The 13,890-nt window shown below is 55.9% G+C and overlaps 1 protein-coding gene across 2 annotated transcripts in view; it reads left to right on the forward strand.

The window, feature by feature from the left end:
* Positions 1-294: 294 nt before the first annotated feature.
* Positions 295-13,890, forward strand: part of ADCY1 (adenylate cyclase 1) — a 140,829-nt gene continuing 127,233 nt past the window's right edge. Inside the window, exons 1-2 of one of the 2 annotated variants that reach the window (XM_010374597.1) lie at positions 295-343; positions 1,037-1,330. Coding sequence is in view for 1 of the 2 variants with exons in the window: in XM_010374596.2 (XP_010372898.2) it covers positions 692-1,330 (639 nt within the window). In the remaining variant the exon portion in view is untranslated. Of the gene's footprint in view, positions 344-675; positions 1,331-13,890 lie in introns of those variants that run through there. The other variant, XM_010374596.2, reaches the window with a different exon arrangement.

Raw genomic sequence — 13,890 nt, forward strand, 5'->3', positions numbered from 1 at the left:
TAGGGAAGAATTGCTGGGTGGCTGGGAGTGAGGGGTCCCGCGTGCGCGTGGAAGGGACGTACGCCCTAGGCCTCCACCTTCTTCCTGACCCCGGGGGTCCTTGGACATCTATTCCCCGTTTCGCAGGGGCGAGGGCCCTGGGTTCGAAGTCAGACGCGGGCCCCTCTCAAATCGAGTGGCCTGGTTTTATTGAGGGGGGAAAGGCACATATTTTCCAGGATTAACTCCCCCCGCAACCGGGAGTTTCGCAGGATTTCAGCATTTTTGACTCCCCCGGTGACGCCAAGAGGGTGGGTTCCACGGTGCACGTTGGGGAAACTGAGGCTTGGAAGGGACAAGGCAGGTACTCGAGGTCACGCGGCTCCTCCGGCGGGCGGGAACGCAGGACCAGGAGTTGGGGCGCGGGCTGTGCGCGCCCAGGTTCGCGGCTCCCGGGGCTCGGCTGTCGCAGAGCGGTCGCCGCCGAGGACCGCGGTCGGGGCGCGGGCGGGCTCCAGTGCGCAGGCGCGGCGGGCGGGAGGGGACGCGCTCTGGGCGCGCGCGCGGGGCAGCCGGCGCCCCAACTCCGCCCGCCCCGCGCCCCGGCGCCTCGCCGCCCGCCGCCCGCCCGCCCCGGCGCCGCCGCCCGCGCCCCGGCGCCCCGGGCCGGCGAGGGGCGCGCCCGCGGCCGCGGCCGCTGCATGGCGCTGAGATGGCGGGGGCGCCGCGCGGCGGAGGCGGCGGCGGAGGCGGCGCGGGCGAGCCCGGGGGCGCCGAGCGGGCGGCCGGGCCAAGCCGCCGGCGCGGGCTCCGGGCGTGCGACGAGGAGTTCGCTTGCCCAGAGCTGGAGGCGCTGTTCCGCGGCTACACGCTGCGGCTGGAGCAGGCGGCCACGCTGAAGGCGCTGGCCGTTCTCAGCCTGCTGGCGGGCGCGCTGGCGCTGGCTGAGCTGCTGGGCGCGCCGGGGCCCGCGCCCGGCCTGGCCAAGGGCTCGCACCCGGTGCACTGCGTCCTCTTCCTGGCGCTGCTCGTGGTAACCAACGTCCGGTCCCTGCAGGTGCCCCAGCTGCAGCAGGTCGGCCAGCTGGCGCTGCTCTTCAGCCTCACCTTCGCGCTGCTCTGCTGTCCTTTCGCGCTGGGCGGCCCCGCCCGGGGTTCCGCCGGGGCCGCTGGGGGGCCAGCGGCTGCCGAACAAGGGGTTTGGCAGCTCCTTTTGGTCACCTTCGTGTCCTATGCCTTGCTGCCCGTGCGCAGCCTGCTGGCCATCGGCTTTGGGCTCGTGGTGGCTGCGTCGCACTTGCTGGTCACAGCCACCTTGGTCCCCGCCAAGCGCCCACGTCTCTGGAGGACGGTAAGTACAGCCGCGCACCCCTCATCTGGTCTCGGACACACTTGCTGGGACGATGCTGGGATCGCCCGGAGTCGGGCGCGCTTTTTCCTATGCGGCGGGTGGGGACACTGAGGCTCTTACTGGGGGTGTGTTCAAGGTCACTCCAGCGAGTTGGGGACGCAGTCGGAGCTGGCATCCTCCGGCCAGGGCTCTCTTCAGAGTTACAATCCACAAAGCGCCCCTGGCGTGAAGTGTGGAGAGGGGAGACAGGTGTGGAGAGAGAAAGGTTTGGCCAAGGTCAGGGAGCTGATGAGTGGCCAGACGGCGGCCAGAGGGGTCCGCCGGTCTTTTGCCGCACCCATCCCCACAGAGGGACTGAAAGTGGGCGAGGGGAGGAGACCCCCAGGGCGGGCTCCCAAGGCCGGCTCTGCGCGCAGCGCGGGGCTCTTCTCCTGCGCACCTAGAGCGCGTGCGGGGCTCGCCTCCCCGCCCTGCAGACCCGAGGGGAGTATATATGGGTGGTGGGAAAGGACTTCGCCTCTTCCAGCCTTGCTGGCAACCATATTGTGGACATGCTTCCGGCCCAGAAAGAGTGGGGTTTGCCAAGGTCAAACACAGTCTAGTCCCTGCCGCTGTCACTCGGCGGTTGCCCTGACCCTGCTTTTTCTGCGCCCGAACTTTGTCACTGTCTTCCCAGTCTGGCAGGCGAGATGGTTGCAAGGACGAAGACGCTGTCTGCCTCCCGCGGGCTCTTCTGGGCCCTGGAGGAGCCTGCTCTTCCAACTGCCGGGAGGTGGACGTGGACCAGAGGTCTTTGCCCCACGGCGGGGCTTTTAGAGCTTCCACTTGTGCCCATCTCCCAACGGGCCGCGGGGATGGGGATGGAGAGTGGGGGATGGGGAGATTTGGAAGACCCCGAGGAGGGTTTTGTTTCTGCCTGTAGCTGCAGTTTAGCAGGGGGATGGTATGAATTCAAATGGGGTGGGGGAGCCCATCTCAGGAAAGGAAGCAGTGGTGGGAGCAAATTGGGGAGAGGTAAGGGGTCGGAAGGGAAGCTGAATCCAGGGAGATTAGGGAAGAATAACTGGGGGGCGGTGGTGAGGAGTCCCACAGCCTGGCCCCAGGGGACCAGCACCCAAAGATCTAAGGAGGTGTCCTTAGACGGTGATGCCAGGGGCAGCACACACAGGAGCCATGAGATGCTCAACCTGGCAGCACAGGGATAGACACATCACTGGACTTGTGTGTTAGGGTCAGAGAGAGACCAGCATGTGCTCAACCCATGGGAAGGGAGGGGAGGGAAGAAGACAGGAGTACATGGAGAATTGTCAAAGAGGGCATCGTAAGAAGAGAGGAAGAGAGGTACAGGTGAAGGGCAGAGGCACAAAAGGATGTCTAAAGGCCGAGGAAAGGGGAAAGGAGCCAGAGGACTGCATATCCTGGAGGGGAAGGAGCCTGGGGTTCTTCCACAACCTCTTCCACAGCCTCCTGTGGGCAGCACGTGGGCCTTGCCTGATCATTCTCAGGGGGCATTCCTGTATCTCCTACCGCCCCCACCCCCCATCTGTTTGTGTTTAGCCTGGGCCTCATGCTGGCCCCCGCAGCCAGACCTGCAACCCCAAGACTCCCCAATCTGACCAGATGCTGGGGCAGCTCAGGAATAGGGAGGGGCTGAGCTTGGTCCCTTCCCAGCCACACTGCATTCTCTCTGTGTTATTACACCAGGGAGTCAGCTGGTGTAATAAAAGGCTGCATTGTTGTCTTTCTCTTTTAAAATAAAGACATTCCTATATAGCCTCTAGTCATTTCTTTTAGAGAATTAAAGATTAAAAAAGAGAGGGAGGGGAGAGAGTCTGTAAAGGAGTTTTTGGACACAGCTCTGTCCCTCCCCCTGGGATAAGATGAGTCCCTGTGACTGTCACTGTAGTGGGGAAGGAAGCCCATCCTGGGAGCAAGGATTCTTCGGGAGCAGACATCTGGGTTTCCCTGCTAGCTGTGACTCTCTGGGCAGTCCAAAGCTTTCCCTCACTGAGCCTCAGGTTTCTCACCTGTGTAAAGGGCAGAATAGCCCCCCTGCAGGGTTGTAGTGAAGACAAGCACTTCATATTGGAAAAGCACATATTGGCCTCTTTAGAATGTTCTATTCAAGTCCACGTGTCTATACAGGTGGTAGTGATATTGACAAACACATGGGGATCAGTGCAGGGAAACTTACAGTGTGGGGAATGGGGCAGATGATTCCCCAGGGATTCCGTTTTCCAATTAGAGAATTCCAGGAGCCTGTGAAATCTGTCCTTTATGAGCTCTGCAATTTGGTGCTTGAGATGGTGAAGAAGACAGCACACACATTTACACAGCATTGATGTTTCTGCTGCTCTTCACTGCTTTACCATCCACCTACTATTCGGACCTGTGCCACTGTGCAGTGCAGTCACTCGTTGACAGCACCTTGTCCTCCATACTGAGTTTTGGGCAGGTAGTAGCCATGCTGGGCATGGAGTGGATGCCCCAAAGAGGATGAAAGATGGAGTGAATGAACGAAGGAATCTTTGCAGGGGATTTCCCTCACTGCCTACGTAGCAGGATGCTGCTTCAGAGTATGAGATCTCCACGGTGATCTCCTGGTGCTGAGTCTAGTGACTAGTCAGCCCAGTGGGCTCCAGAGTCAGGTTAATTCCGTGGGGCAAAGGAGCTCCCTCCCTTGAATCCCACCCCTTTCTCTGAGACCCAAATGCCTTCTTGTCAAGGATAACCCCAAGGAGGCCTGGAAAAAGCCTATGCTTTCTGAGACCTGGTTTCAAGTCCCTGCTCTGAGCTATGGAGAACGTTCTTGTGTTCTCTTTCCAGAGCCTTTGCCCCTCTGAAGCAAGACCCTCAGGGTTCCCTAGAGCATTCATGTTCCACTTCTGGTGCACAGGGCTCTGGGAATGCAGCTTGGGTGCTTTGGGGCATCTGGTTCCTTTCCTGTAAAGCCCAAGCTGCCCCAGGACTCTGGGAGGCAGAGGAGAGAACTCTGAAAGCTAGCGTGCGTGACTGTTAGCACAGGTGGAATTGAGTAGCTAGGGCTTAGTTCCTCCCCTGGAGGAGTGCTTGATGCTGATGTCCCTGAGCAGAGAGGTCTTTAGGGGAACAGCCTTGTTCCTACCTGGGCCAGCACTGAGGAGGTACCCATAAATCTAAATGGACAGAACTGAGTTTCTTTCCTCTCCCAGCCCCTTGCTTTTGAGTCACTGATTGAACCTATATGAAATACAAATCATTTTTATTTAGCTGAGCACCTGTCAGAACTGAAAGCATCCTGTTCAAGACATCCATGGCTGCTCACAGTCAGTAGTGGGCAGGGCCTGCCAGGGTGGGCTGTAGATCATGGGGGTGGAGTAGGGGTGAGTGCCAAGGAACATGGGGGATGAGGAAGGCGGAGAAAGGGAAACACTGGATGTCTGGGCTTGGCCCCTTGTGATGCCATTCACAGACTCGGAGAGCCTCAGAGGGAGTAGCTTGGAATCTTGGGAAAGGGGGGCCTGGGCAGGGCCCCAGTCCTTCCCACAGGGGTCCCCCTCCCACCCTGCACCCTGCATTGCCTGGGGAGAACCAGGGTGCAGCACATGTGTGCTGGTCTCTGCCAGCTCTGAGCTTCCTCCCTTTGCTACTTTACTCTGCACAGCCTCGAAATACCCGCTTTTTGACCAGTGTGAATCAGGATGTTGTATTTTTACTTAATTTTTTTCTGAAGTAGGGATCCATTGCAGTGTGCAAATTATATGCTTTCAATTTGGTTGCTTATCAATGTAAATGAAATACATTTCAGTTTCTGCCGAGTTCTTGGCTGTAGGCAGGATAACAGAAATCATGATTATCATGGAGAAATGGGAGTCAGCTGAAATTTCCCTGTGCAGCTCCAGTTATGTCTGAGCTCTGGTTCAGAACCGTGGCTTGGTTGCTTGGAGGTGAAACAACCTAACCACAGCATGCAGAATCGTAGAGCGCAAGGGCCCCGGATGACCTGGTTGTTTATAGCAAAGCTCGCGGCATAGGTGTGTGCTGGTGACACCAATCTGCCAGCCCTCAGGCTGTGCCCCATAAGCCTTTGTGCTCCATGTGCCCACTGCCCAACACGCTGTCTCCTCCCAGTTTAACCATGCCCTGCCTCCCTTTTCCCAGCCTCTCCCTCTGCTGGCCCTACCTCCCCTGCTGGCCCCTCCTCTGGCTGGGCCTTCCTCTGCAGCTGGGATCCTCCTCCCCCACCAGCCCCTCCCGCTGCTGGTCCCTCCCCTGGCTGGGCCCCAACTCCTGTGGCTGGCCCCTACTCCCCCACAGACCCCTCCTCCACTTCCCCTTCCACCCGCCCCCTTATCTTTGTGGCCCGCAGCCTGGTTCTGTCACCATGGAGTACCCATCTGCTGCGCATCCATCTGCCTTGGTGGAGCCACTGCCTACAGCGACAGGGCTAGGGTTAGAGCTAGGTCAGGGAGGGTAACAGGTGGGTTGCTCCTCCTGGCACAGGGGTCAGGCTGTGTGAAGGCAGGGAGTGGGCTTCCCTGCCCCCTGCTGTGTGGCAGCCTGGTGACCTGAAGGTAGTCTCCTTGTCCTTGCCTGGACACTCTCCCTGAGGTCAGTTTTGCCGCGTCCTGGGCATGGCCCCCACGTTCCTGTGCTCCTGACTCTGGTTTCAGTCCTGTCGCAGCTTCGCTGCTCCCTCCAGCTCCACATTGCCCCCAGACCTGTGTTTAGTGGTTAGGGAGCAACAGCAGGGGACATCCATGCCCCTGGAACCTGCTCCCCCCTTTTTTCTCGTAGGGGTGGGTGGTTCCCCTGGTCCATTTTACTTCACCCCCTGGCTTATCCTCCCTCAAGGGCTGTTAACTTTAATTTAAAAAGCTTCCAGAATTGCCCCTGTCAGGGCAGCTGGGATGAGGGTGAGCAGGAATTGGGTCTGTACAAAAGAGAGGGAGAATGGTCCTGGACATCGGGCCAGGGGCTCCCATTCACTCCACCTCTGAGGTGGGCTGGAGGGCCCAGGGGCTTTTCTCTGTCCCTCCACAATGTGCCCAGCAGGGGCTGCACTGTGGAAGGAGCTCTAGACACGTGCTGAGTCTGGTCGCACTGATGGACTGTGGGGCAAGGGGGCAGCTCCTTCACGGACCTGAGAAGAGCTGGGAGCAGACACAGGGGGTGGAGTCTGCAGCTGCTGGGGCCTCCCTGCCTCTCTTCAATGGTTCCCATGACCCCACAGTGTTTAGGTGCCAGGCTTGAGCTGGGGGCTGGTTTACCAGGGGAATAAGACCTCCCTTCCTCTGGGAAGCTGCAGTCTACTGGCGAGACCCTGGTCAATAACTCGGACTGTAATCCTGCAGGGGGGGACATTCAGGTGACCTTTGAAGGTGTGCAGAGGGGACAGACCAGGCCTAACCGCTTGAGGCCGCTTTCCTGTGGACTAAGCGCTCAGCCAGGATCACTGGACCAAGCACATGGCTGTGAGCGAGCGAGAGTAGTGGGGCGAGTCCCGCAAAGGCCCAAGTGGAGCAAAACCACACTGTGGACTTGCCCTTTCTCCCAAGAGCAGTGCCGAGTGTGGCCACAAGGAGGTTGGAGTGGGCTGGGGGCTGTGTGAGGACCCGAGGGGACCACTCAGCAGGCTCCGGTCGGTGATGTCCGCTTGCCACTGTCACCGCTGGCTTTTAGAGTTGTTTGCCTGCCCTTTTGGGGTTCATGGTGGTTTTAGGTCGATGTCCCTCTCCTGTCACATCTCTGAGGTTGAGAGGGCCAGGGATCAACTCCTTAGGTTCACAGGTTCCCGCAGATGCCCAGAAATGTCCTTGGACCATTTCCTGACTCAGACGGAAGAGGGTGGGCGTGTGAGCTGGGTGACTCTCCTGGCATTTCAGGGGCTCCAGTATATCTGTGTGACTTTGGGCTTGGGATGATCCACATGCCTCTGTTTCTCCCTCACCAAAGGGAACAGTAGCTGCCTCCTGTGGTTTTGTAGAACAGATACATCCTCCAGTTAATATGAATGGATTGTGCCTGGGAGGCGTTCCCTGTCCTCCCCACACTGTTCTGGGCCCAGTGAAGTGGGACCTACCCCTTACTGTCACTTACATACATAGCTGTATGTAGCTGATGACCTACTAGTTAGTCTCTGACTTAGTAAAACGGAATAGTTGCAGTGAGGCGCTGGTCTTGCTCAGATGTTCGGAGAGACCCCCAAAATGCAGGTGGCAGGCATAGTGTGTTCAGCCCAAGTGTTCTCTGCCAAACTGTACTAGTGGGAACACCCTGTGGAACAGCCCCAGTCGGAGGTGGCCATGTGTCCACAGTGGAGACAGGCATCCCTGTGGCCATGATGCCAGGCTGACCCCTTTTCAGCTGGTTTTTGAACCCCAAGCAGCATGGGGGCTGAAGTGGCAGGGGCAGGGGTTTGGGCAAGGGTTTGGTCAGGAGAAGCAGCCTGGCCACCTAGCCATGTCCACATAACCCCCTTGGGGAGTTCACACGACCACAGGTCCTCTCTTTACCCTGAGGGGCTGAGCAAGGTAATGGGAGCAGACCTTTCCTGCTCTCCATGTAAGCATATGAGTTATATCCATCCCTGCTCTTTGCATAAACATATACAAACACACATGGTCATGCATAAACACATGCTCATACACACACATAAACACACACACACCCATACATGCACGTACCCACACAAAAACCCTCCCAGATGCATACACTCACACTCATTCTCCCCTCAAACATGCATGCACATAATCACACAGAAACTCACACTCATAAACTAGTGCATACTCACACATCCATGCCCACTTAGTGTGCATGCACTTACATATTCACATGCACCCTCACACTCATTTTATACCTACACACTAGCTCACACACTCACACAGTGCACTCACAAATACATGCATGCTCAGCCACTTACATAGGTTCACACACAAAGCAATGCACATTTGCACACTGATACAGTAAGTGCACTGACATGCACACTCATAAACTAATGCACACTCACATGCTCACGCTCACCTACACTCACTTCACTGTTACTAGTATGTGGGTCTTATGAGTAGATGTGTCATCCTGGTCTCTGAGGGAGGTCAGCCTGTGCCCTGTGTCTCAGCAGCACCACCACAGAGACCTGGGTTGAAGCCCAGTTCCTGCACCTCCAGCTCAGTGACCTTGGCAATCTCAGAATCTGGCCTGTGAAGGGAAGCCAGGCTGCCAGCCTTACCTGCATCACGGAGGTGTAGTGAGGGCTGGTGGGAGGGCAGGCATGTCTACATGGGACTTGGGAGCTCTGGAGGCAGGGACAGGCTAGGACTCTAAAGCCTTCCTTAGGGAAGGGAGTGGGGCTGCCTGCCACTTCTCTGTGCCCCTCTCCAGTGCAGGCCAGGGCAGGCACCTGGGGTTAGGGGGTGGGGTGGGAGGCCTGCCTCCACCACCCAGTCTTCCTGTTCTCCCTCCCAGTGTTTCTCCTCTGTCACCTTTAACCCTTCGGCTCCTTGTGCCCTCTTCAGGCTGACCTGGGCTCTTTTCTCAGTGGAGCATGGGGTGTCTTCTGCATTATTTTGCTAAGGGGGTCCCATCTGTCCTCCTACCCCATGTGTGTTTCCTTCTGCTGTGCAGAGATGCTAGCCCCAGGAAGGATGTATGAGGTGTGGGAGAATCCCTGGGGGCAGGGCAAGAAGAATAGGAGCCCACTGCTGCGGCCCATCTCTGGCTTTGTGCTGAAGGCAGCGCAGACCCTGGAACAATCCCATCTCCCCGGATTAAAGGGATGGCAGGAACTGCTTTGATCTCCAGGCTTTAGTGTTCACTCTGCCTTCAGTTTGGGTTGGGAAGAAAGCCTGGAGCTGAGAAGAGCTGTCTGCTTCCCAGAGCTCGGGTGTGACTTCGTAGAGCCTGAACACAGCTCTCTGGGTGGGGCCTCTGTGTGGGCATGTGCCTGTGTGCACACATGTGCATGTGGATACGTGTGACTGCAGTGTACACATCATGTGTGGATGTGTATGTTTGTGTGTCAGGGCATGCCCATGTGCATGTGTGCATGCATATGTTCTTACATGTGCATGTGTTTTCATGCATGTATGCTTGTGTGGGCATACAAGTGCAATAACATTGGCAACATTCAGAGGAACCTGGGAGCAGGTGGACAGGACGCTGCCAGCAGTGTGATGGGGTCCCTAGAAATGCTGGGAGCCCTACACTACAGCCTCCGAGCCCCATAGAGGAGAAAGTCCATGCTGGTGCACATTCTGAATCTGAGTACAACTTTTTGTTTTAGTTCTAAAAATACAGAGCAGCTCTTTTATCAGAGTACAGTGTTTCCTTGTTTCTTTCTCCGAAGTAGACTCTTCTCTGAAGTAGACTCTTCAGCCTTCGGGAAGTGGCTCAGCCTGAGAAAATGCAGATGCATGGTGCTTGGCTGGCCTGGCTTCCCGGTGCTTGGCCATCTGAGTGTTCTTTTATTTTCCCCTTTCTTTTTTTTTTTTTTTGAGATAGAGTTTCGCTCTTGTTGCCCAGGCTGGAGTGCAATGGCACGGTCTTGGCTCATCGCAACCTCTGAGTCCCAGGTTCAAGCAATTCTTCTGCCTCATCCTCCTGAGTAGCTGGGATTACAGGTATGCACCACCATGCCTGGCTAATTTTGTATTTTTAGTAGAGATGGGGTTTCTCCATATTGGCCAGGCTGGTCTCGAACTCCTGACCTCAGGTGAACCACCTGCCTCGGCCTCCCAAAGTGTTCAGATTATAGGCATGAGCCACCGCGCCCTGCTTTTATTTATTTATTTATTTTTATTTATTTATTTTTGAGACAAGGTCTCTCTCTGTAGCCAAGGCTGGAGTGCAGTAGCATTATCATGGTTCACTGCAGTCTTGAACTCCTGTGCTCAAGTGATCTTCCTGCGTCAGCTTCCAGAGTAGGTAGAGCTATAGGAGTGCACCATTATGCCTGGCTAATTTTATTTTTCGTAGATGGAGTGTCACTATGTTTCCCAGGCTGGTCTTGAATTCCTATGCTCAGGCGATCCCTCACCTTGGCCTCCCAGAGTGCTGGGATTACAGGTGTGAGCCACCATGCCAGGCCCTGAGTGCCCTTTTCTTACTGACCTGGTTCACCTGATTGCAGTCCTGCTGCATGTGGCACACCCTGGCTCTGGTGACCCCCACTTCCCGGGAGCATGGATGCTTCTGATCGATGGGGCATTGTTTACACAGCAGGTGGCACAGGGCCCAAGGCATCACATGTCCGACTGTGGGGATGTCAGATGCCCACTGTGGACAAAGAGGATGGCCACTTCACAGCAGGGCTGTGCCTGGGACAGAGCCCCCCGCTGCCCCCTGCTGTATATCTCTAACTGTGGTCCTCTGGCTGTCTCTTGCCCACTAGCCCTAAGGACTCACTTGACCTCTTGTCCCTGGACATGGTCCTTCTAGTGCCCTTCCCTGGCAACTGGGCTCAGTGCTTTCTCACTAAACCTGTTTAATACTGCATTCTTTACCCCCCATGTCCCCCACCTACCACACAGTCTGGAGTCGGGTCTAGGGGTCCCAGCCTGTGGTCAGCATCCAGCCTTTCCGTGTGAAGCATCACCTCGTTATGCTCAAGGAGGGCTTCTCTCCCAGCCTGTAGGGGCATCTGTGGATTTTCTCAGCGCTACTGTCTAGTTTCTGGAAGCAGCATTATTGTAATAAGCATGTAGCTGATGAGGGTGAGTCTGCTTAGGAGGATGGTGGAAAGTTCAGGAGATGCCAGGCAGTTGCAGGCATGCGCTGGGAGTCAGGGCAGCCTGCTCTGGAACATTCTGTTCCCCAGGGAGCATATGTCAGTGAGCATTCTGGTTGGTCACCTCGGTGTGCACCATATGCTGGCCAGTGCAGTGAGCCTGTGCTGGAGCCATGTTCAGTGATGATGCTCCCGGAAGTCATGGGTGCCTTTGCCTTCATTCCCCTATGAGAGGAATAGCCTCTTCTTAAGAGAACGCTTTGCCTTTCTGAAACAACCGTGGCCTGAGAAAGGGATCTGAAAGACTTGTTCGTTGAACTTGTTTTTTGTGCCAGCTGTTTTCTCAGACCCCACCTACCCTGCAGTGTTAGTAATTAACTGAAGGAACACATTTTAGGAAACATTGGCTGAGCCTGAGGATTTCGAAATATCTCTGATAGTTAATTTTTCAAAATCGGTACCTGCAGACATCAGAAATGTTTCATGAGCACTGATCATGTCCTGGTGCTAGGTGGGATCTCGTCACTGGCAGGGTCCTGCTGGGTGGGTACATCTTTTTTGTTTGTTTGTTTTTAAGATGAAGTTTTGCTCTTTTTACTCAGGCTGCAATGCAATGGCATGATCTCGTCTCACGGCAACCTCTGCCTCCTGGGTTCCAGCAATTCTCCTGCCTCAGCCTCCTGAGTAGCTGGGATTACAGGCATGCGCCACCATGCCTGGCTAATGTTGTATTTTTAGTAGAGATGGGGTTTCTCCATGTTGGTCAGGCTGGTCTTGAACTCCTGACCTCAGGTGATCTGCCCACCTTGGCCTCCCAAAGTGCTAGGGTTACAGGCATGAGCCACCATGCCTGGCCCAGGTGGGCACATCTTTTAGGCCAAGTGCCTTGGCTTCAGTTTGTTCAAGGGTCAGAAATGAGCAGTGCCTGAGAGCTCAGCTGATAGTGTGGCTCCTTGTGGCTGGTGTCACAGGTGCTGTGGGTGGGAGTGGACAAGCTGGAAGTGGCGCTGTTCTGAGGTTCTGGTGTCACCCTCTCTGGGAGGCTCAGATGGTCACTGTGTCATTCATTGATCTTCTGGGCAGGGATGTATTGAGACATGTGGGGAGCGGACTGTCTTTGATGGGAGCTGTCCCCAGGGTGCTCTGCCGCCTGGGGGCTTGCATCTGTCTTTCTGACTTCCCTGCCTCGTGTTCCTCACTTTCCTGCTAGTGTCCTCATGTCAGATTCTACCAATCTTTTCTCCCTCCTAAGCTGACCTCGTGAGTGTGTATGACCCGGGAGGGGAGACTGGGCTGGCTTGGAGAGGGGCACCATGGAGGAACAGGCTGCATGCGGCCCTAACGCCCCCTTGGAATTGAGGTGCCAGTGGTTACACAGGAAGCACCGAAGATGGCTGCTTTTCCAGATCCCGGTGAGAATCCTTTCCTAGGTCTGGTGAACATAGCTTCACGCGTTAGAAACCTGATGATGGGAGCTCAGAGAGAGCCTGTCAAATTCTTTTTAAAAAAAATTGTGTTGTTTTATTTTTATTATGGAAAATTCAAACATACACAAAAGTAGACAGACCAGCACAGTGATTTCTTGAGTACCCGTCACTGGCTTCAACAATTATCAGCATTCTGCTGGCCCTGTTTCAAATGATGCTAATTCTAAAACGCTTTTATTAATTCAAACACCAGAAGCTAACAAGCAATTACGTTAATTTAAAAACCCGCTTGTGTGAGACACTGAAGAAGCAGCCACGGTTTAAAGAGAATGGCATCACACCAGCACTGAGCCGCTGGTGAGCACCGTGGAGGGACTGGGTGGTGTCCACTGGGGGCTCAGTCAGGGAGGAGGGCCGAGGGACCACCCCACCATCCAGACACCTGGGAGATGGCAGGCTGATCGCAGTCTGGGAATTTACCAATGAGAACATGCCCAGTGCTGTGCAGGGAGCAGTCATGTGGAGTCAGCTCCTTTGCTGGCCTGTGGACCAAGTGCTGTTAGTTCATGTGAGAAAGCACTCCCTCCAGTAGGCCCCCAGGCTGTGCCTACACTCACGCTCTGCTCAGGAGAGGCTGGTTTGGAGGACTGTCCTGCAGTGGTTCTCCTGTCCCCATGGATAGTCTGAATGCCACCCAGGCTGAGGGACTGTGCTGGGGCAGCCCGGGTGATGGCACATTGAAAATGGGAGCAAATTCAATGGAGAGGTTTTCATACTCAATAGGAGTGATCTTGGGGTGAGAAGGGACCACCCAGACCAGTCTAGGGATCAGGAGGCTGCTCCGTGAAAGGAGGGAAAACCCTCTTGGCCAAGGGTGCAGTGAGGGTTGTAGGTCTGAGAGCATGCTCTGCCCAGAGCTGTGGCATGGCCAGGGCATGTGCTCCCATGTGTGTGCATGGCATGGCAGACAGGTCAGACAGTACAGGGCTCAGTGGCTCTCTAGCGTGCCAAGGAGGTGGCGCTCCATCCAATACCTGGGATGATGGGAGTATCTCACGGGGACTTTGACTATGGCCTGATTGTGAGTTGTGTCAGGCAATGGGATTAGAGAGAAGTTGGTGGTACAGGGGTGTCAGGGGCAGGACCCAATGAAGGCTTCAGAAGGACAGAGAGAGAAGATCAGGGGACTTGTGGGTTTGGCTTGGGCAGTGGCACCTGTCTCTGGAGGAGAGGAAGGACAGGTACCTGGGGGTGTGGGATGATGATGTCAGATTGGGATACTTTCTCTAAGGACTATGGGACATCTTGGGTTGGGGGAGGGGCGCAGGGCTCCTCCAGGGTGCTAGTCTAGTGACCACGGGTGGTGTCAGCCCAGTGACCATGATGGATGCTAGTCCAGTGACCCTCCAGTGTCTTATGATTTTCTCTTG

The sequence above is a fragment of the Rhinopithecus roxellana genome, chromosome 6, assembly GCF_007565055.1.
Source record: "Rhinopithecus roxellana isolate Shanxi Qingling chromosome 6, ASM756505v1, whole genome shotgun sequence".
NCBI lineage: Eukaryota > Metazoa > Chordata > Mammalia > Primates > Cercopithecidae > Rhinopithecus > Rhinopithecus roxellana.